At 41.4% G+C, this 22,414-nt stretch overlaps 1 protein-coding gene across 1 annotated transcript; it reads right to left on the bottom strand.

The window, feature by feature from the left end:
- Positions 1–1,231: 1,231 nt before the first annotated feature.
- Positions 1,232–9,442, bottom strand: camkvl (CaM kinase-like vesicle-associated, like). Its single transcript, XM_068749142.1, has 11 exons — positions 9,348–9,442; positions 8,293–8,424; positions 7,898–7,972; positions 6,940–7,078; positions 5,913–6,033; positions 5,378–5,453; positions 5,073–5,209; positions 4,748–4,826; positions 4,566–4,653; positions 4,191–4,199; positions 1,232–2,716 (listed from the first exon to the last, which is right to left on the bottom strand). Exons 1-11 carry the CDS (start codon positions 9,440–9,442, stop codon positions 1,232–1,234), a joined length of 2,436 nt encoding a protein of 811 aa, XP_068605243.1.
- Positions 9,443–22,414: the final 12,972 nt, after the last annotated feature.

Raw genomic sequence — 22,414 nt, 5'->3', positions numbered from 1 at the left:
CTACTTTTATTGAAAGATTTGCAAACGGCACAGATTATATTGGGACAAAATAGTGGATGTCTAGACTTGTTCAAGGGAAAGTACAGAGCTTGGTATTACGTAGTTGCAAAAGCAGAATGAAAATGAGAAAGACTCTTTACATTCTAAAAAAAACATTACAGCTATATCCAAATAACATTACCAAAGTAATGTGACAATTGAAATGACAAATGACAATGAAAACAAGCGAACTTTAGGAGAACGTTGAAATAAATATGGCGAGTTTGTGTGTATGCGTGCGTGTGTTGCATGTCTGTGTGTGTTACTGCAGCAAATGGAGACAATAGCTTACATTTTAAGATTTTTTTCACCAACAAATACGGTACAAAACTATGACTTTAAATACACAACATAATAAAACAAATCATAATCTCCAACATCCCGTGGAAAGGTCAGTTCAGATCAGTTCAGTTGCACATATACTTCTTTACCAGTGTGTGGCAAGCTCATGATGCTGCATAATAGCTACATAAATACAAGGGAGTGAAAAGTAATGCAATGAAATTATTGAAATGAATTAATTTACTTATTTGAGGATTTGATCAATCCTTGCATTTTGCGGTGATGTATGCATATTTAAATACAGAATTTTATATTGCTATGGATAAACTGGCTTGCAAAATTAATAATAATAATAATGTAAAATAATCTGATAAAAAGTAAATAATTGAATATGTGAAAGTATAAAATATATGATTAGATCAATAATTAGTTACCCACAGGTATTTGGATATATTTACAGTTTGTAAGGAATAATGCAAACACTTCCTCAGCTGTAAACACTCACCAATAATCTGAATATTGTGCCACAATATCCGACTTGTGCAGATTCATCATTTCCCAACTGTGTTCACTCGTTGGATTCCAGTATGAGATTGTGTGACAAACATTCATGCATACACTCTGGATTTAAAATGCAATGTTTGAAATCTTCCTTCGTTGAAGCCTTTATACAAAGAGATGCAATATAATACTCCCCATACACTCCATACATGATATTATCTGAATATCATAGTGATATTTCTCTGTACTAGTATTCTCAATGTGCATTCACATCCAAACCAAACAACACTGCATGGTTTTCATCTGGGACATGGATGATATTTTCAGTGTTACAGAGTCTTCCAACTCTCAAATATGAATTACACAACCAGTGTTCCAAGTGCTGCGTATTGCACTATGCATGCCTTCTTCATAGCCTCCTGTCCATCCCCATTCTGGGGGACTGTCTTGAATGCGCAGCGTCCCTCTGTCCGTCCATGTCCTCCTGCACTTCTGCATTTTGGGATGGGGACTGTGTAGGTGGGGAGGGTGGGGGATAGGAGGGAGGAGGGATAGTAAGGCGAGGGAGAGATGGTAATGCTGGCCTAGGAGAGGTTGGAAGAAGTGGAGGAGTGGATGAGGTTGCGGCTGAAGGGTGCTGCGAGGAACGTGCACGACAGGTGGCAGGAGATGCATGTGCACTCCGGGCACGCTGTGGTTCAGCCGGGCAGTCACTGATTTGCTCAAGCAATGAGGGCATGTCTCCCTCAATTTTTTCTAGCACGGCGGCCATTTGTTTTTCGATCTGCTCGATCACACTGTCCATTTGCCAGTCGCTTGTGGTGCTGCATCCACCTCCTCCATGTTGTAGCCCAGTCCCATACATCCCCACCCCTCCTCCACTCATGTAAAGGGGGTTATATGGAGCTCCATAACTCCCTGCTACCCCGATCCCCACAGCGCCAATGTCTGGGTTGTATGGAGTGGCATGACGGCCCAAACTAGCAGAGCTGCCTACCGTGTAACAACCCTGTTCTGATACAGGATCTGACCTTGCTATACTTAACTCAGCACTGTGTCTGTCAGCTTTCCTGGCTTCCCTTTCCCTTCTGCCTATGGGGCTAGCATCATTCCTTAACCTAACTCCCAATCCTGCATCAATCCCTGGCCCGTGCCCTATTGCTGCCACTGACCTCTCTGCCACTGCCTCGGGAACTTGTGTCTGACACCAGTTTTCGTCAGTCTCGTCCCTCTGTCCTCTCTGCATGCGTGGCCTCTCCTTTGGTGAGGCTGTTGCAGCAGCTGAGTCAGTGGATGGAGGACCATGGAGTATTCCTTCCATGTTACGTTTGCTGCTAGGATCAGGGGTGGAAGATGCATGCTTTAGGTCAAAGCTAGCACCTGAAGAATTATCTGACAGCTTGGAAGGGTCTGACATTACCATAGGGAACAGTCTACTTTCTGGAACAACTTTATTTTGACCAAAGGTTGCAGCCATTTTCCTGGTTGCATCACCTGCTGCTTTCTTTGCACCCACCCTATCAGGCTGTCCCTGTGTTGGCTTAGTGGCGACCTCTGATTGACTCTGCCGACAGACAGGCTCCCGAATATCTGGTGGAGTTCCTACAGATGGGCCTACGCTCATCTTTATCTCATCATGATTTTCTCCACCCTGACTGCTCCCTTCATCCTGGTCCATACCTGGTGGTGTATTTTCAACAGTGACCTCTAAGGACACACAACTTGATGTCACCCCTCCATCACTTGTTTCTTTATCTCCCTCATCGCGTGTCCCTTGAGAAACACCCCCTTCACCATCCCCTGCCCCTTCACTACCCCGAACCTCAGTGGCACTGTCATGTAGTGCCTCTGAATTCTTCAAACGCTGCATGAAGGTCGTGACACGGATTGCTTTCTGCAAAACAGATGCAAAGAAAAATAAATGGAAAGGATTATGATAATTATATGCACAATATTTTGTTTTGATTTTATGAACACGCGTACAGTCCTGTTTCCCTAAAAGGAAAAGCCAATATACCGGTACTTAACAATTCTAGTTTATGGCAAAGCACAGAAAGAAAAGCTTCAAAGACAGGCGTCTGACAAAAAGCCAGTTGAGCCACTATGATTTATAATCATCATAAACAGATGCAATTTGTGTGTGAGGTGAATAGCGCAGTAAGATTCAACACAAGTTCCAAGAGACTGTGAAACATTGTACCCTGGTTTAAATCAAGCTTAAGCTCACTTTCCCCAGGCCACTTCTTTTCTACTTACTGAATGGAAAATGGTAAATGGAGCGCACATATAAAGCGCCTTTCTAATCTCACTGACTATTCAAAGCTCTATAACATTAGCCAGCATTCATCCTTTCACACTAACAGTCAGTGGTGGCAAGAGGCACCACCTGCTCTTTAGGGGCAGTAACCATTCACACCACCACTTACACACCAGTGGAACAGCCACTTGGAGCAATTTATTTGTGGGTTCTGTGACTTGCCCAAGGATACTTCAATATGTGGGATGTCAGCCTGGGGATCTAACCATCGCTCAACGAATAAGAAGACGACCACTCTACCACTGAACCACAGCTGGGAAAAGTAAATGACTGGAGTAGTGTTATTACAACAACCACCTGAGCCCAACTGAGTAAGGAGTTATAGGGGAATGCACGATCTTAGAAGTTGTTTCTAAACCAAGGGCTTGATTTTCTGGAAATGACAAGCCATTTGGACCCAGAAATCTTACTGAATACAATATGGTGTTGCTAAGCAGCTTTAATGTACCTTCAAAATGACTTTAATGCAACACTGAGGAAGAGTATGGGTCGATGAGGGATTCATGTAAGAGGAATGACAGAGGGCTTTTTTTTAAAATCTCAAACAGTTCAGTCCACAGTGGCCTATATTCTTTAAATCCTTTCTATTTCTAATCTCCTTATCTACACAAACTTTAAAAAATGAAACTTTAATGAATCTGCTTTCAAAGACTAGTGCAGATGAGGAGTAAGAAAGGAGCCGGCCACTTTGAACATATCTAGACAATGAACAATACCAATAATACTAATTATTAGTAATTATAATAATAATAATGAAGTAAAGTAGGGCAGAGTGGATGAGTCACTTCTAGGAAAGACACTGACAGTTGGCAGGAACAGAGCTTACTAGTTTCACCAGTCAAAACATGATCAATAAATCTCAATGCCAACACTGAAAATGTTTCGAAATTATTTTGTTATATATTTTTCATTTGAGAGTTAAACATCTTTCAAATGGTGAGGATGTTCAGCCATTAGAAAGATATTTTGCTATTGAATCATGTCAGACTGAATGTGAGCATCTACCCAAGCTCTGGCCATCCAATTGCTCCCTAATATTGAAATACAATACCTTCAAATCCTGGGAACCACATGGGGAAAGAGAGATAACTGTTACTTTATTTAGCTGTTAGGTTAGCACTGCCATCCTGACTTCCTCCTTGGTCTTCGGCGTGCACATCTCCAGGACATCTATATGAGCATCACCATTACATTTGCACATTTAAACCATACTTCAACAGAGTTGATGAGCTAAGCTAAAAGCACCCTTTGCGTGATCGTCATTACAAATAAATAGACATAATCACTAGTGTAATCTTCATCTCAGTCATTTTTAATAATGACCCTATCATTCAGCCTCTATTTTCTCCTTTTCAATTGCTGTTTACTTGGATATTTTATAACCAATATAAGCAAATGCTTCAGGAAGTGGTAAGTGATCCCTTACCCGCCATTTGGCCTTTGCAAAGTTCTTTTCAAACTGGGCACACACACCATCCTTTAAGTTCTTCTCTGATGCACCATTTCCTGCAATCCTGGCACAGGTGACAAACAGCATAAAAGTGAGGGTCATCCCTAATTGATGTGTGCAAAAAGGTCTTGTTGTTGTTACGTAAACATAAAAATTACCATTCATGCCAAAGTGCATCCTGCGCAGTGATTCTAAGCATCTGGTCCACCTCCATGAGTCGACAGACGAGCTCCTTAGCTGATTCAGAAAGAAAAAAGATAAGCAGTGAATTTTCATTGGGTTCCTCTGTGATTAGATTTTAAGGAAATATTAAGAAATGGTGGTTATAAACTATGTATAATGATCAAAGATCAAAGCATGGTAGAATGACATCAAATAATCTTGAACTGCACTATATATCTACCGTAAGTGCTCCTTTAAATATAGGTAAGCATATACCATCTTCTGAATGTCATCACATGGCATGCTGCATGGGTTATGTACCTGCAGGTGAAATGTCATCCCAGTACGGTGAATCAAACTCAAAGTCACCAGCAACAATGCGACAGAAGATAATGCGATTATGAAGATCTGTGTTCTCCTCCTCTGTCTCATCATAAAAAGGAGGGTTACCTGATAATCTGTAGAATGTATGATATGATAAAGATGCAAAGTAAGGGAATTTATTTTACAGAAATAACTCCAGCAAATGCCTTATTGTAAGTCTTTAAATAAAACACTTGAAAAGCTACAGTTCAATTTCGTGTTGCCGAGTTTATTGGATTTGAGTTTTGCCGATGGAGACTCACAGGATGAACATAATGACGCCCACAGCCCAACAGTCCACAGGACGTCCATATCGGTGACGAGCCACGACCTCGGGGGCTGAGCGACGGCAAAGAGAAGAGCAGATACAGAAAGAAAGAGTGAGAAGAGATATTCAGATGGCCTCAGCTTCCATTTATATGCACCACATTCTTATTTCTACCCTGCAAAGGCAAGAGCTCCAGTTCATTTTCTTTTTATCTGATTCCTTTCCCATCAGGGACTCTGTTGTCGTCCCTGATTAATTTGTCAAATTACTCAGCTCAGCGTTATAGATAACTGTTTTGACCTTTCATTGGAGAAGGCAAAAGCACAGCTCGGCATTCATAATTGGCCTCGCGTGAACCTCAGAGAGAAAGAATATGAGGAAAGAGATAGAAGATGAGAGGTTATGGAAGAGAGTCGGATGAGGTGAAGCTAATGAAAGGACAGAGGTGGATGATAAAAGGAAGGAGTTTGTTTGTCTGTGTGTGTGTGCGTAAAAACAGGTTTAAAATAGTGGTAAATTGAGTACCTTACCCAGGTACTCTGGTGTTCCGCAAGGCTCTGTGATGGGCCCAATCTCAAATCTGGACAGATAAAAATCTCGCAAAACTACTTTGTTGTGGTTGTTTTCTGTGTAGTACATCAGGTTTTCCAGCTAAACAAAATAAGGGAGAGAAAACGTGTTTACATACAAATACACACAAACCTACATTACTGAACAGAGTAGTGTAAACATTGTAAAGAGTGTTTCAATGGGTGGATCATTAAACTGGCTCAGTTTTATGAAAATCTATGGGATTTGAAAAACAGTAGACAGCCAAAGATAAGAGGACCTGTAAAGTATTCAGCAACAATGGCACAGACCTTGCAAGCTCAACCAATCTGGTGTGTGCGGAAAACCCTTCTCCAATTCCATATCAGAGTCAGCAATCAGCATTTCTTGCAAGATTTATTCTTATTGCATTATCAAAGTTGATGTACAGTTCATTGTAACGTTCTTATGTCCTAAAAAAATACTAATTTCTTGACAGTGAATGGTACGTAGGAGTAAAGCAAGAGAGCAGCTAGGAACACACCCCTTGAAGGAAACGCCTCGACCAGTCTTTATGAATCAATTTCTATTTCTGATCTGAAAAATATCCCCCTTATATAAATCCAGATTATTTACACTGAAACACACTTCTCATTTCTACCAGTAGGTGGAGTCTGATGCTCATGAGATGTAACTCCATTCTGGTGGGTTGATAATGAGGGCTAAATATATCAATCTGTCTGCGTGTGGCCCCTGTATGTTGCACTAGAGGTTGCATTAAGCTATAAAGATAGTGTTTGCTCCCCTGCTAAAAATCTTATCAAATCTTCAGCCATTAACTGAGATGGCAATAAGTGCAGGGTTATTATGTCTCCTTGGAGATTCTTACTGAACATTAAAACTGGAAATTGCTTTCTGGGATAAGACGGCAATCAGGGTCACCTACTGTATGATTACAGTCTTTTTGAATACTTGTAATAAGACGACACCCATACAAATGGCATGCACTGGCATTAATAAAGCATCCACCTTCAGGTTCCTATGGACGATGTTGAGGGAGTGTAAGTATGCCACAGCCTCCAGGACCTGTCTGATGACATTGGAGGCATCTCTCTCTGTGTAATTCCCTTGGTCCAGAATCCAGTCGAACACGTCTCCTCCTGTGGCACTGCATGCAGTCAAACAAGCAAAAACCTCATTAGCACACACGTCATCAAAAAAAAAAAATAGAAAAATAAAACATAGCAAGTTTGTATGACCGTTAACCACATGTTGCAGCATCATAATCCACTTAAAGCGTGCGGTAACATAGTTATCAAAAGCCCCGTGCTCTTGTTTTTTGTCCATTAGCAAGGCAATCTGCATCCATCGGCCTACAGCTACTGCTCAGCAATTAAAAATTAGAGTATTGGTCATTACTCTAAAAAAGACTTGGTTAACTTAGTATCGCCCTCAGCATGAGGACGATTGCTCAACAAACACAAACTCACAAACAGACTGACAATCGCACACAGATGATCACAGTCATGTTGTCTGCCTCTCTGCATTTCAGTATCAATAAGGAAAACACTTTGTCCACCCAGGTTCAATTATATATATATATATATATATATATATATTTGCTTTCAAATGAAGTTGCAAACGGTGAAACTGTATTAGTCACAAGTGACACGGATTGGACCCGCTCCGGTGTATTGATCCGGAAGTCTCTGTAGGGACCTTATTATGGCGAAGCAGTGCTTCAGAGGCCCTGAGTAATGTTGAGTATTACAAAGAGCAAATATCTCATAAAATACAACCCCATCGTTTGCTGCCATGGGGAGCAACAGAGCACACAGTAACTCAGTAATACAGTGTTGACTCGACCTAAGGTACACAAGGATACGTGCACAATTAAGATGCATGCACACACATTGTTTAATCAGTTATAGATTGTCAGGAGTGATTGCAAAATAATGATAAGTGGGAAAATTAAACGAATACTAACAGTTCCTGGATGATGAAGTATTCTTTGCGGGTCTCAAATGTATCTATGAGCTGAAGGATGTTTGGGTGGTTGACTCTGGAAGAAAAAAAGAAAAAGAAAGGCTTCACAGGCTGCAGCTTTCCAACAGCAAAGGGTCTCACATGAAATGGAAAGGTGTTAACCACTCTCTGGCTTTTTAATTTACAAAGAAGATTGTGTGGGTGTAAATCTCTGTAGATATGACCAAACAGTGCAAAAAAACCCAGTCACAACAGTCACAAACACTCGAGTTTAAATTATTAACCGGGGTTATTACAAGCATCACGTGACTGGAATCATTAACATAAATCTCCAATAGAAAATATTCTCTCTTTTGCCTCTCCCCACCCTTGGCTATACTCAGACTGACTGCGTACAGTTTCAGGATCATGATTTCGTTCTTGGCAGCCTTGCGGACTTTCCTGCCGTCCTTCTTAAGGAATTTCTTGCAGACAAACACCTTGTCCGTCTGTCTATCCTTAGCCAGGCACAGCTCACAGAACTCCTTCCTACACAAGTAGGAAGTAAAGGAAAAGACAGAAAGATGAATATGAGAATTGGGGAGAAAAAGTACACCATTATTTTGGTGCAATACAGTGAAATCATTTAATTGGGGTAGAGTTATTGGGGTAGAATGAAAAATAAAAAAACAAAAATAGGTGCATTGCTGCCATCAGCTGGGCATCATCTGGTTTTTGAGCCTCTGGGGTATTGAGTAATTCGTCAAAAAATGGATTTTCAGAAGCTGCGTGAAGCAAAATTAAACTACATTTCACATAAATGTTTCAGGCCTAATAAATATCAGAAAGGTCAGTGGTGCTCTTCATTTCTTTCTTTCGTAAATATATTTATTTTCAGCTATATCCTCCTTTATTTTGACCAAAATGAAGAATAGCATATAAAATTTCTGCCCTTAATTCTCAATTAGGATATGTGTGTGTGTGTGTGTGTGTGTGTTATATAAAAGATGAGCAGAAATCTCTGAGACCAGATGCTGATGTTACCATATGGCCTGTAACACTGATTAGTGTGTGTGTCTGCGTGTGTGCGTGCTTGTGTGTGTGCGTGTGTGTGTGTGTGTGTGAATAAGAGGTGTACAGGAGAAGAAAGAGGCCAGTGACTTTCACAGCTCATTGAAAATATGCCCATAAGATTTGTTTTTAAGCCCGACACAGAATATTTCAGCTGAATAAAAGGGAGACAGTTTCATAAACAGATTTTTTAAAAATGCACAGAAAAATGCTTGTCAATGAAACCATTTGAAATGCCCAAGTAAATCAGTGGGGAAAACAAATGCAATTCAATTTTAAATAATTAATGAAGTGAATAGAGGCCACGTGGGAATACTGCAAACACGCCAATGAAGCCTACATGGGAATGAAGACAAACAAGGCAGCTGGAATGCGTAAATGTATGCCTTCATGATACTTACGCTCTGAGGACCTGCCCAATCTCATATTTGTCTGTGACATCAGACATGCTATCATAGGTCCGCCCATCACGCAGGGCAAGGCACCCAAACGGCATGGCAGCATTCACCTAAGAAGAAAGGGAAAGACGTTTATATCATTACACTAAAAAGAAGAAAATGATGCATAAATCATTTTGATGACACGAGAGGTAACAGACAGATCAAGGGATTGCTGAGCAGCAAAGGGAAGCACGTTGAGGGGGGGAGAAAAGAGGCACTGATGAAACATCCCGAAAACGTTCAGCGGTTGAAGTCAAAGACACAGAGCGAGCGAGCGCTGCTGCTGCTGCTAGCTTTAAAAATACACAGAGCGCAGGAGAACCAGGGAAAGAGCCAAGTCATCTTCTGAATGGATCGAATGCTTCTGGCAGACTGGTTGTGTGCCCGCCTTGTCAACAGATACTAAGCTACCCACTAAGCTTCCATCTACGCAGCTTGAGTATGTAGATTCTGTGCAACATCTGTCAAGTTTAACACAAACCTGATTGAAAAAGGCAGTGTCCCCATGACACTAAAGCAGAGAGCTGCAACAGCGGGTTTAAATGGCTGTTTGTAGTGTGCACATGTGTGTTTGTGGGTGTGCGTGTGTGTTTGGATCTAGATCATTAGTTCATGACATTTTAAACATGCTCAGTAGCACTTTTCATTTCTGTTTTCACAATACAATTCACAAAATAAAATCTTTAAATAAATTCCATGGAAGCAACATTTGAATAATTACATGCAGTATATATATATATATATATATATATATATATATATATATATATATATATGTGTGTATTCTTCTTATTGTATGCATCCATCCTTTTTTTTATTTTTATTTTTATCACATCCACCCTAAAATAGCTGATGACTCGCACACGCCTTGGTAGAAAATAAAGGATCTGGATAGTGAATCAGCAATCAATATACCATCTCACCGCAGTCCTCAGGCAGTCCTCACCCACATCCTTTAATATTCCATGGACTGTGGGAGACAGATTCCCGGGGATCCTCAGTCATTTATCCTCAAGACATTTTTCCCCTTCTCCCCTTTACCTGACAAGCCACAATCCCATCTGCTGTTTTGACTTCCCCCTTATTGTAAGATCTCTATACCTACACAGTTTATCTTGTGTCTGTCTCTCCGGGGCTTGGACAACACATACGAGACATATCCATGAAATTGACTAAGTCAGGAGATACCTGATTGGAGGGACGAGGACATTTGAGTGAGAGCTCTGATTATTGTGAAGGATGCCAGAGGCAGCTGGTAATGCTGTGAAGGAGACATCGGGATTGGATGTAAGTGGGAAAGAAGACAGCGAAATAAAGCAGCCGAGGACAATGCGATGTGATGGCTATGTAGAGCAGAGCTAAAATCCTCAGAGGTAATGGAATTTTGCGGGCGCTAATTTAGGATTAAGGAATGAGTATCAGCGATGTAATAACTTCTCTGTCTCCCTTTCTTTCTTTGTGTGTGTGTCTGTGTGTAGCATCATTCTGGTAGACTAGTAGGACCAAAGAAATGTATGATTTGCGGTAGAAGCTGGGTTTGAGAGTACAGAGTAATCTCAATACTGACCCTAATCTCTAATCTGTACCTCTAATCCACCGCTATACTCTTTGTGTGTATGTGTGGGCATGCACGAGTGTATTTGCTGCTGAGCAAGTGCAAAAGGCTGATGCAGATATGTGATACATGCCAATATCAGCGCGAGCGGGATAATGTGCGTTTTGTGCGCACGTGTGTGTGCTCATATGTGAATCGCTGTTTGAGGTTTTAGCAACCCCCAGTGAAACCAAAGGGAATTTAGTGCAGATTAAAAATTTGCCAGAAGATTGTGCAATTACAATAATATTCCCATAACAAAGGGCAGGACAGTGAAGATGAAGGTCCGGCTTGATGTGCATGGAGCTCACCAACCCCACGGGAACAACGACGTCTCCAATGAAATACAGAAGCAAGCAGATATTTGCAGTTCTACACAGTTTCTAGTTTTATTTCGCTGCTTGGAAACTCTGTCCCTGCTGGCCAGTGTACTTTCTCTAACTCGCAATCCAGGGCTTTGTGAAAGCCCCCCCCCCCCAACAACAACAAAAAAATCTCTACTGGTGTTTCATAGCACACCGCAGGCCGCAGTTTGTTTTCAAACCATTAGCAAAGACCTGGGAACAGTGTTGGGGATTTACTCGCACTATAACAAAATCGATGAATGCATTTTCAAGTCATTACAAAGGTATCAGATTTTGGGAAACTTTTCCTCCCGTTTCTTCCCCCCCCCCGTCGCTCTGTGGGATTAACTTTGGGTTTCTCTTTAATATGAATTCCTTAGAGGCTTTGAAAGCAGCTGTCTTCGGTGCGTTTCAGACGCTCACTCTATCTGTCCTCTCTCCACCAGATGCATGTCCTCGTGTCTTGTCTCACCGGGGGGAACGCTTCTCACCCTAAAACCTCAGATGTCTCGAAAAACACTGTACCTGCAGAACACCGAGTCAGTACGAACTTTGAAGTTGACAGAGAGTAGGAGGTGATAGCGGAGGGTATGAGAAGAAAAGGAGATGAGATGGGGAGGAATGGAAAAAAAGAGGTGAGAACAGATAGACAGGCACAGAACTGCAGAGGCAGAATGAGAATGCCTCGTAACCTCGCAGTTTAACGGCTATGTTCATGTGGATGTTTGCACAGATGTCTGTGTGGGTGCGTGCAGGTATGTGTCGACAGGCTACGCTTGACTCATGTGTCCCCAAAGTCAGGAAGCACTTGAAGGCGTATTGACAGCGCAAAACTAAATTTGTTGCACACATGTGGCACAATATCATAGGAAAAAAAAAAACTAGCCCCATCACTGATCTCTCTCTCTCTCTCTCTGCTGATCGCAGCTGCTTTGAATCAGCAGAACTTGACATTGTGTTTTCTGCGCTTTACCATTTCAATGGCAGGGACTAAAGCGCTCAAACAGAATTTAAAATATTCGGCATCAGTGTGATATTTGTTAAGTTATTCCATTCATTATTCTGGATCACTTTTGAATTTTTCATTAACATTGCAGTCAATGGAGCTTCACAATTTTGTTCCTCAATATCTCGGTTGATTATTGACTGATGTTAAATGGAATTTGACACAGTCGGGTGGGGACCTCTATCTCACCACCGAATTTCATCCGGATCGGATCCGGATTGCGGATACTGTTGCAATCCAGATTTTCCTATTTACTTATAACGGAGGCTTTAAACAAACAAAGAAAAAATCTTGTAAAATATGCATTCAATTTACACTCCACAAATCGCAGTCATGAAAAATGATCCATGCAGAAGTTAATACTTTAACATTGAAACCCCCATTTACGGATTCATACACATCAACTCCAATTCACTTTTTTTTTTTTTTTTTAGAACCCTTTGATGATGATCCAGATCACCGTTGTGGACGGTGTAAATCCAATTAGGAGGGGAATGAGCTGCTTGGTGGAGGTCTGTGCTCTCTGAGTGCTTTCCTACTTAAAGGAAGCCTAAGAGGCTTTCACCATTTCTCATTTACTAATAAACATATTCAATATGTGCATTTGAAAAATGTAGTTATGATAAACGTTAATAGATGATAACAATAAAATGCTAATATTTATGTCATCCTCTCAAATCAGGGATTCATTCAGGATGTGCAGGAACAAAGCAATTCATGCTTAAATATTTTGAAGCGGAGTAAGGGATGTTTTGACATCATGAACAATGATTGCACTAAATTAAACTGATAAAATATTCATTGAACCCTGATAAATCTGCTTAGCTCATCCCAATGAACAAAGACATTAAATGCTTTGTTAAATGAAGAATTATGGTCAATTCCTTGATCTGCAGCGTATTTCCCCCCAATACATTTGAAATGCATTAACACACAAACACACAGGCACTCAGGCGTGAAGGCACATCGAGCTACCCGAGACGTCGCACTCCATCTTCAGCACCTTAAATCAAATTACTTGTTCATGTCTCTAAGTGTGCCTGTGTGCTTGTTCACGAGTGTTAAAATTTAGGCTGCAAGCAAGGCTCAGAAATGAATCAAAAGAAATATAATATATATTTTTATCAGTTAAGAGCATTTCAGCGGTTCTGTGTCAAGGTTATTCTAAGAAATTCTGCTATTTACTGGTGCTCTTCTCTCTACCTTGCCCTATCCTGTTAAACCTTGCTTATTCAAAGACACAAACTTGAAAGAATTAGACGCGCACTGGGAGATTGCACACCTTTGCCAAGGCCAGAACTCCCTTCTGCTCTGATGTATGGAAACCTGCAAGATGTATGGATATATCTGTAATAACAAAACAAATATGGCATCACTCCTCAATCTCCACTTGTCGCCTGCTAGAAGGGTGACTGTACCTGCCGTGAGTTTGGATTGTGGAAAGTTATAAGTTGGTTTATATGTTCTTTAGAGTTTAGAACACATGCCGTGAGATAATCTGCATCTGATTGGCTGTACTCTTGTCACAGAACGCCACTCTCTATCTTTATTCACTCTCTAGCTCGCTCACCAAATGTTGCACTCTCTCGAGATTAGAACGAGAGAGTTTACCTGTAACCCAGTTTTGCACACTAAAAGTGACAAATGATAATAGAAAATAACAATAAATAATTCTACTCCAGAATTCCGTGGGTTCTCTTTGGTTGACGCTACAACCTCTATCAAAAATGAAACTGCCATCTTCTTCAATCCTGCCAACAAACCCATGGACACAAGTGAAAGCAACTAACTAAAGAAAAATGGCACATTTTCAGCTCTTCACCGCCGGCAATATGCTGGAATAACCGCCGCTCTCACAGATTATAGCATATATGTTCTTTTAGACAAGCTGCTGGAATCAATTTTCCATTAAAAGTGGCTTCACGATAAAAAGCAGAGAATAAGTGTATAAGTGTAGACAAACACTTCATCTGCTGCTGTGGGAGCCGTCCCTGTTTGTCAGTCAAATGGCTAAGCGTGCTGCTGCGTCCTTCTGACGGTCGTGTCAGATAAATCGTGGAGATAAATCAACGACATTATCGCCACGGCATCGCCGAAACACAAATCCTCATATATGCACAGTGTGATTAAATGATGCTGCATCGGTTGCGTCTAGAGGTGACACTAGATCCATGGCACGATAAGATAAACTGCTTCAACGTGCCTGCGAGTGTGAGCGAAAAATATTTTCACAAGTATGTCAATGTTTGCCCCGGGAGAGGAGTTGGAACGGAAAAGGGTCTGCGGCTGACTTCAGGTTACTTCTGCCTGTGTGAAGCAGAGATGACAAAGCCTTGCATTTCAGACAGCGTGTGCACTCCCCACCTGAGTCACCACGCACACAAACACACACACACACACACACACACACACACACACGTCCCTTATTAGTGCTTGACATGCCACAGATTCTGGCTCCAAGCAGTGCGGACACAGGTATGCGATTGCCCGTTGTGCTTTAACAGACAGCAGGATAGTGTCACTTAAAAGCCTCTTTGTGCTTCTCTGGTGTGCCTTTCTTTACTCATCCCCTTCCGGTGCTGCTTCTGGTCTCATCCCTTTACCCTTGCTCATTCCTGTTCCTGCAGCAACCTAGCTTGAAAGGTTTAATCATGACAATTCCTCACCAGAGCTGGGAGAGGAAAACATCAGGGGTTGCCCCTAATGCTCAAACTGTTCCAACACTAATAGGTTTAACACAGAAATGGTTGCAATTCTTCCACGTTATAGCCACCAGCCTTGCAGCTTAGTGTGTATGTGATTGTGTGAACAAGTCAATTAAATAAATTTAAGAGGCACCTACACGTATACACACACCTTATGTATAATAGTATTATGTCCCAAAACCCTCTTAGGTATAATTAAGGACACAATTGTCATAAGTTTTCCCCTTTAATGAGTTTAGCAATAATCCTTCCACACATATTTTTGCTCTCACCTTGATAATTACGACGCAATGTGCATGGGTCTCTGTGCATGTCCCTTCATCTGCACAAAACAAGAAGAATCAGCTTCTGGATTATTATTATTATTATTATCTATTATTCCTTTAACTTGGAGAAAAACATGGCCAAATTGACTTTTCATACAGTGTCTGTCTTTTTTTTTAATATATATATATTTTTAGATTCACAGCCTTATGTAAGGACTTCACAGGGCATAATTAGTAAACAATAAAGCAAGTTCATATTTTGGATCGACACAGCTGAAAGACATTTGAGAATATAATGGCATAAAAAAATCAGAACAAGTTCATCATCTGAACTGAGTGTGTATTGTAATATTTTAATTGAAAGTAATCTGATGTTGGCCTTATCCCTATGATGATGACATGAAAGATGTGAGATGCAGGCGAGAAGAGCCGAGAGCGATGAAGAGGAGAAACAAATAATGATCAGCATAATTCTGCCTGTTGTAGTCAGGTGTACTACATCATACACAATAGTCAATGAATTATATTCTAAAGGCATTGATAAGACATAAAAGTACATTTCAAACGCCTCTCGTATGTGGATGCTGTGTTGGCTAACATACAGCATTTGAGTGTATTTTTGTTGCATCGTTACATTCGCTTCCTCCACTGAGTTCCAAGCTTGCTATAAACACTTATTCCTTTATTGCTCAGAGTGTCTCTCATCTGAGGCCTGCGCATGCATGGCGTGTGTGTGTTGGATTCCAAGGCATACACAAGGCCAGAGACAAGCTTAATTAGGAAACTGTAATGAAAATTCATCAGATATGCCAAGGGAGAAAAAGAAAGAGAGCAATTTGTTTCAAATCGTCAACAAAATTGAAAATTGACTATAAATGCATGCAGCCACTCAGAAACACACACACGTACCCACCCATGAAAATACAGCACATTAATATACAGTATTGGCTTGTTCTGATTTATACTGTAGGCTTCACCTGCTTCTGCACCTCATGCCACACAGTCAGAAATTATTCCCTCCTTACCTTTCAACCCCCCGTTTCCTGCTTCCTCATTAGGATAGTGGATCTGTGCACATCCTCAATAGTAAGTGTGTCCCCCAGGAGAAAGCTCAGCATGTTCATTTTTCTGTTTGGACATTCAATATACGTGCGTATGTGTGTTTGTGTGTGTGTGTGTGACACGATATTTGGCTTTCTCTTGTGATAAGAGAATAGCCTGAATCAAGAGCTGCATGTAGACATGTCTTTGCAGAACACAATACACTGACTTTGCAATTAATAGTGCATTATTTATATGCGTGTGTGTGTGTGTGTGCTTCTTAGAATATGTGGATAAGGTGGATGTATGCTCATAGGTCCAAAACTGACTGACAGGGACAGGAGCAAGCTCCTCATCCCTAGGTTGGATGTAAAAACACCTGAAACACCTGAAATTTGCATGAAGAATTGCTATTCAGTCACTGATAGGTTCTCCGACAACTCACCTGTGGTTCACCCATCATAAACAGACTGTATCTATGACTCCATGTAGCAGCTTTATGTGAAGCCATTCAAGCACATCCCTTAATCTGTAGTGAGGTGAGGTGTTCCATTTTAATTTGCATAGTTTACACTGCAGCAAAAATAATCTGCTTCTAACTTCTGTTCCTCAATGCAATGTGTGTTCATGCAGCGGTTGAAACAATGGCCTCAAAAATATTTGAAATCTTAATAGAAATGAGGATAAATAGCTAATTATGCCTTAAATATTTACACGTCATGTATTTTAAATCAAACTCACGTTTGTGAAACTTTCAGATGTTCAGGTATTCTTTTAAATTAATTCTGGTAATTTATAGGAGTTTCTTTTTTTTGCTTGACTATATTCAACTAATGCGTCACAGACTGTATTTGAACAACACACGATATTCTTCAACTGTGAGAACACGAGACTTATTATGCACAACATATTTTGTGCATCTCCGTGGAACAAGGAGATGCTGCCGGTGTTCAACAGTGAATTTAATTAAATTAACCATCAATATTCTCAATTGTTTGCTGGCTGGCGTAACCACCCCAAGAGTGCAATAGCATGGCTTACTGTTTAATGTGTCGCTGATCAAACCCTGGATGTCGACCAATCACTGAAGCAGCGCTGCCCCTGGGCTACTCCCTGTGTTTTCCTTTTTGACTGCGTTCCCAGTAATGTGGATTAGTCTGACAACACTATGCTATCTTCCAGTTTCGACCTTCTAACCATACAAAGCTGGCATTTTCTATCCCTGGAAATCCATATTTCTTAATATATCATCCCATTAAGACTTTGTTGATTTGAAAAGGCCAGACTTGCGATGATTAGATCGGTCTACCATAAAAACTGTATTAAAGGATCCACTGGCTGCTACTTCCAGTTATCCAAGCTATTTGTTCAGTTTCTATTCGTTGTACGACAACTGTGCGAATGAATTCAACAGTTGTCGATACACAATGTCAGAGTAGCAAAATATAAACGACCATTTTCCACAACAACAGGAAGTAATTTTGACCACAATCTCAAAACAATGTCTCGCAGTTGTGCAGACATAAAGAAATCCTAAATCTGCAACAAGAGAATATTACCAAACCATGATATAAATTTTCCAAGTAAGACTTTCTCCTCTCCTTCCTGTTGGAGCGCTATAACGCCTTGAAATGTGAGAAAAATAATGGCAATATTTCTCATAAGTCTTTTTGAGAGCAAAATGTTTCTACAAATTCTATATCAAAGATTTAATAGCAAAATAAAACAGGTATTTCAGACTTCACTCCTGCACGCAGGTTGGGAAAGGTAGACATAAAGTAAAGAGTTCATTCAGCAAAAAAAAAAAGGCTCCTGCCAGCTCCCTCACTTGCGCACGGATGAAATGAAATATACACCTTTGGCAACCATGAAATATTTGATGATTGGATGAAGAGGAAGAGGAAATATTGCTAGCATGTCAGAAATTTGGGATGAATACGAAATATTCACGCTAATGCGGATACATTGTTAAAAGTTAATGTTTGTGCGTTTCTGTATGGATGAGGGTTTGTTGTGTATCTGTGAATTAGGGAGCAGCAGGGGACAACATTCAATGTCAAGAGTTTCTTTTCACAAGGAAACGGCTGCATGGGGTTGAACAAACACACACATGCACACACACACGCACACACACACACACACACACACACACACACACACATTCAAATGCACACGTACATGTGCCATTGGACTCATTGTTAGGTTTCCTCTCTCCAAGGAATAAATTAAACTATAAAACCCTTCTTTCCGAGCCTGTCTGTGTGTATGGATGCACATGTGAACTAGTGTCACTCCAATGATCCCAACAGCATTGATTTATTCCTTTTGTGACATGACTGTTAGACACACTGTGCAGCACCTCCCCCCCCAAAAAAAACCAGGCTTCAATTGAGAGGTTCAACTCACACCCCTGTTTGTATACACACTCACACATGTGTGCACAACACAGTGGCTTTGACAGCTCCTGACATCCTCACTCATATGACTTTCTATTATATTCCCCCCCAGGATGATATTCACTAGATCAGCAGCAAAGAAAATGCCACCGTTGCTGCCTGATGAATCTCTATGCTGCACCTCCACTCGCTGCTATGTGAATGTGTTTGAATATATCTAAACGCTAAAAGAGGTGCAGGAGTCCAACTTCATTTGGGTCTAATCTTCTAATTTTGCCCTTCCATACAGCTGCTGTCTCATCGGGCGGCTACGGTTCGGGAGAAGTCGACTGAATGGGAAGTCCATGTTTTGATCTTCAGTCCTCGGGAGGCCGCAAGTTGAAGTATCTGAGCAAGATACTGAAAACTACCGGTAACCGATTGGCTCGCCGGACACCGCTATTGGCTGCCAACTGCTCCTAAGGGATGCAAATGCACGGAAAGAATGCCCCCCCCCCCTCCCAGTGGGATTAATAAAGTATCTCACAATAAATTGATTCTTATGGTCTGCGCTAAGGCAATCCTCCGTCAATGAAAATCCTCAGCAGGGAATTTAGAAGACGCTCTATCGCTACCAGAACCAGACAGAAAGTAATACAAAATTACAAACTGAGCGATCCCCTCTTCCTTGTCTAAAATGGCAAGCTTGCTTGTTTTCTGAGATGCTGTCTTTTTCACACAACCTGTTGCAGAGTGTTTGTCTGCAAATGTGAACTTGCTTCATTCCATTAACACTCTTGTCAGAACAAAAAAAAACAGTTTTTCATATTGTAGATTTTTCACTATGTAATAAAAAACATGTTCAAGGGATCTCTCTCTCTCTAACACAAGTTGTTAAAGCATATTTTGGTTGCTCATTGTAAACCGACTATTTGCTTTAGGGTTTATGTGGTTTAAATTAAAACTCTCTAGTTAGATAGGTCTTAGATTATGTACTGTTTTTATGCTGTATTATATGCAGCAGAGTGGACCTTGAACATATGCATATATATAATTTACCTACCGTAATTCCCGGTGTACAAGCCGCTACTTTTTTCCAATATTTTGAACCTTGCGGTTTATGCAACGACGCGGCAAATTTACGTATATTTTCCCACTTTCGTTACGAGCCGTGTTTCGTTAAAGCCTATTTATTTTCGTTACAAAATTAACGCCCGCCCGCCCGGAGGGAAAGCCCCGCTTGCGCGTAGCTGGGGAGATCCGCGAGAAGCGCCCGGCGCGCGTCCAGAGTCGCCGCCGCCGGACCGCCGTACCCGGTCCCCGCCGCCTGTCCGCCATCCGCTACGCGGCGTCGGACGCGCCGCGTAGCGGGGAAGGAACCCACCCCCTCGACCTCCCGTGCGTCCCCACCCCTGCCGCACCACGCTCCCGCGGACGGAGGATGAGGGGCACGGGGGCAAGGGGGACGGGGACACCCCGCCAGGCGGGCGCGCGCACCGCGCAGCCTCCGACGGGCGGAGAGGGGAGGGCGACGGGGCGACTGCTCCCCCAGCCGCGGCTCGAGCCCAGCCCCGCTTCGCACCCCAGCCCGACCGACCCAGCCCTTAGAGCCAATCCTTATCCCGAAGTTACGGATCTGATTGCACTTGTGGCTTACGAATATGTGCGGCTTATTTTAGTACAAAATATATATATTTTTTAATTCAGTGGGTGCGGCTTTTTCACAGGTGCGCATAATAGTTCAGCAATTACGGTACACACTTATGTTAGATACAGGTATATATTTTAAAAAAAGTATGGAGATCCAAAAGGGTGTTCACATGTGCAGATGTGTGTCTGTGCAATTTAGATTAGAGGCATTTAGAGAAATATTAATAATGTGTGTATATTTGTATAATTAAAACAAGCCTAGTCTAAGCACAAATCATAAAATAAAAAATAAAATTGTGTATTTAGCCTCGTGGGAATGTTTGAAAAGGAGAGACAGACAGTGAGAAGGGTCAGAGACGAGACAGAAAAGGAAAAAGAAAGAAAAGTAAGGGCAGCATGGAGAAGGATGATGAAATAATTACTGTTGGGCATGATCACACACACACATGCACACACAGATGGTGCCTCCCTACACACATACACAAACACACATTAGTCATAGAAGTACTTTCCAATCACCGCTGCTGCCTATCAAGTATTTCCATTTTCTAAAAACTCCATCTAGAAATATGCGATCGATCAAATTATCAAAAGTAATGCATCACGAGTGACAGTTTAGAGTTTACAGTTTCGACGTGTCCATTTGCCATTTAGAAGACATTTGACACAAGACATTTTAGTAATGTTAAGCATGACAAGACAGCTTTGAACAATCTGGCAAAATTACATCAGGCAGTACATTCATACGGCTTTTTAGTTCACTTAAGATTATGATTTCAAAAACAAAAGTATTGATCCTTATTGTTTATCTGCATCTCTGATTATGCCATCCATCCATCCATCATTGGCTGATTGCCCTGCACTGCATGTTTCTGAGCACAAAGGAGCCCACACAGACATGAGAGGACACGGAGACTCCCTGATTAGGTCCAACCTGATGAAAGAAATCAACATTGGCTGAGGCTCAGGCAGGAACACATACTCTGACCAACGATTTTACTCTGCTGAGTGGCATCTAGCTATGTAAAAAAAAAGAAGAAAGAAAACGTCACCAACTCCTTTATGGGACTTATTTTCAAATGTCTCCCGTTAACTGCCTCGCCATCACAATCAGAGAAAGATGATGACTGGAATGGAGAAGAGAAACGGTAATCCAGCCATCTGTTATATGTATGAGAGGCCCTCAATACATGCTTTGGAAGAGATTTGAGGAGCAATTGCGCTGTGTGGCTGGATTAGAGCTTCAGGAACAAAGCACAACATGGGCAGTGAGCTGGATTTGACTACAACAATGATGAGAAAATAAAGAATGTTAAAGCACATTATTAAAAGATCTACAGTTAGGAATCAACATGACACCTGCACAATAAAACGAAAAAAGTAGATAATCCTGCTGCTGCACACCCAATAAATAATTCATGAGTGAGTAAACATTAACTGGCGTTGGGATTGCACTCATTTAAAATGTTAACGGAAAGAATTGCCAGATGTTCTACAGCTTGGTCACTTTGCATTTCTGTGCAGTGAGTCTAAGCTATGCCAATGGGGTTTAATAGCAGTTCTGGGGCCTGGAGATCAATCCACAAGCAAATGAAGTTCCAACAAAGCTGCTGACCTGACCTGACAACTAATTACAATCAGTAATCTCAGTATATGCATTATAGATAAACAAAGAAGGAGAGCTAAAAGGACAAGCGGAGACTGTATTGATTTTATAAAGGTCCACATCTATCGGAGAGAGGAACAGACGAAAAAGCTTTTGGGTTTAGGGTGAGAACAAGTTAGAGGGATGGAGCAAAGTGAAGAGGAATAAAGGGTGAGAACTGGTGCCAGAGAAGCAGCAGCATTCAGAGCAGGCAATAAGACTGCGATAATATATCATGAAAAAAGAAGAATGAAAGATGGAGGGTGACAGATGCGAAAACCGTGAGGGAGAGAAAGTGAGAACGACTTCGGTGAGAAAGTCGGCAGCGTGTGTGTGTGTGTGTGTGTGCGCTAGGAGGAGGAAAAAAGTTCTTTTTGTGAAATATTCTGTGTGATAGAAGAC

The sequence above is a fragment of the Brachionichthys hirsutus genome, chromosome 2 (assembly GCF_040956055.1).
Source record: "Brachionichthys hirsutus isolate HB-005 chromosome 2, CSIRO-AGI_Bhir_v1, whole genome shotgun sequence".
NCBI lineage: Eukaryota > Metazoa > Chordata > Actinopteri > Lophiiformes > Brachionichthyidae > Brachionichthys > Brachionichthys hirsutus.
This window is presented reverse-complemented; position numbering and strand designations above follow the sequence as displayed.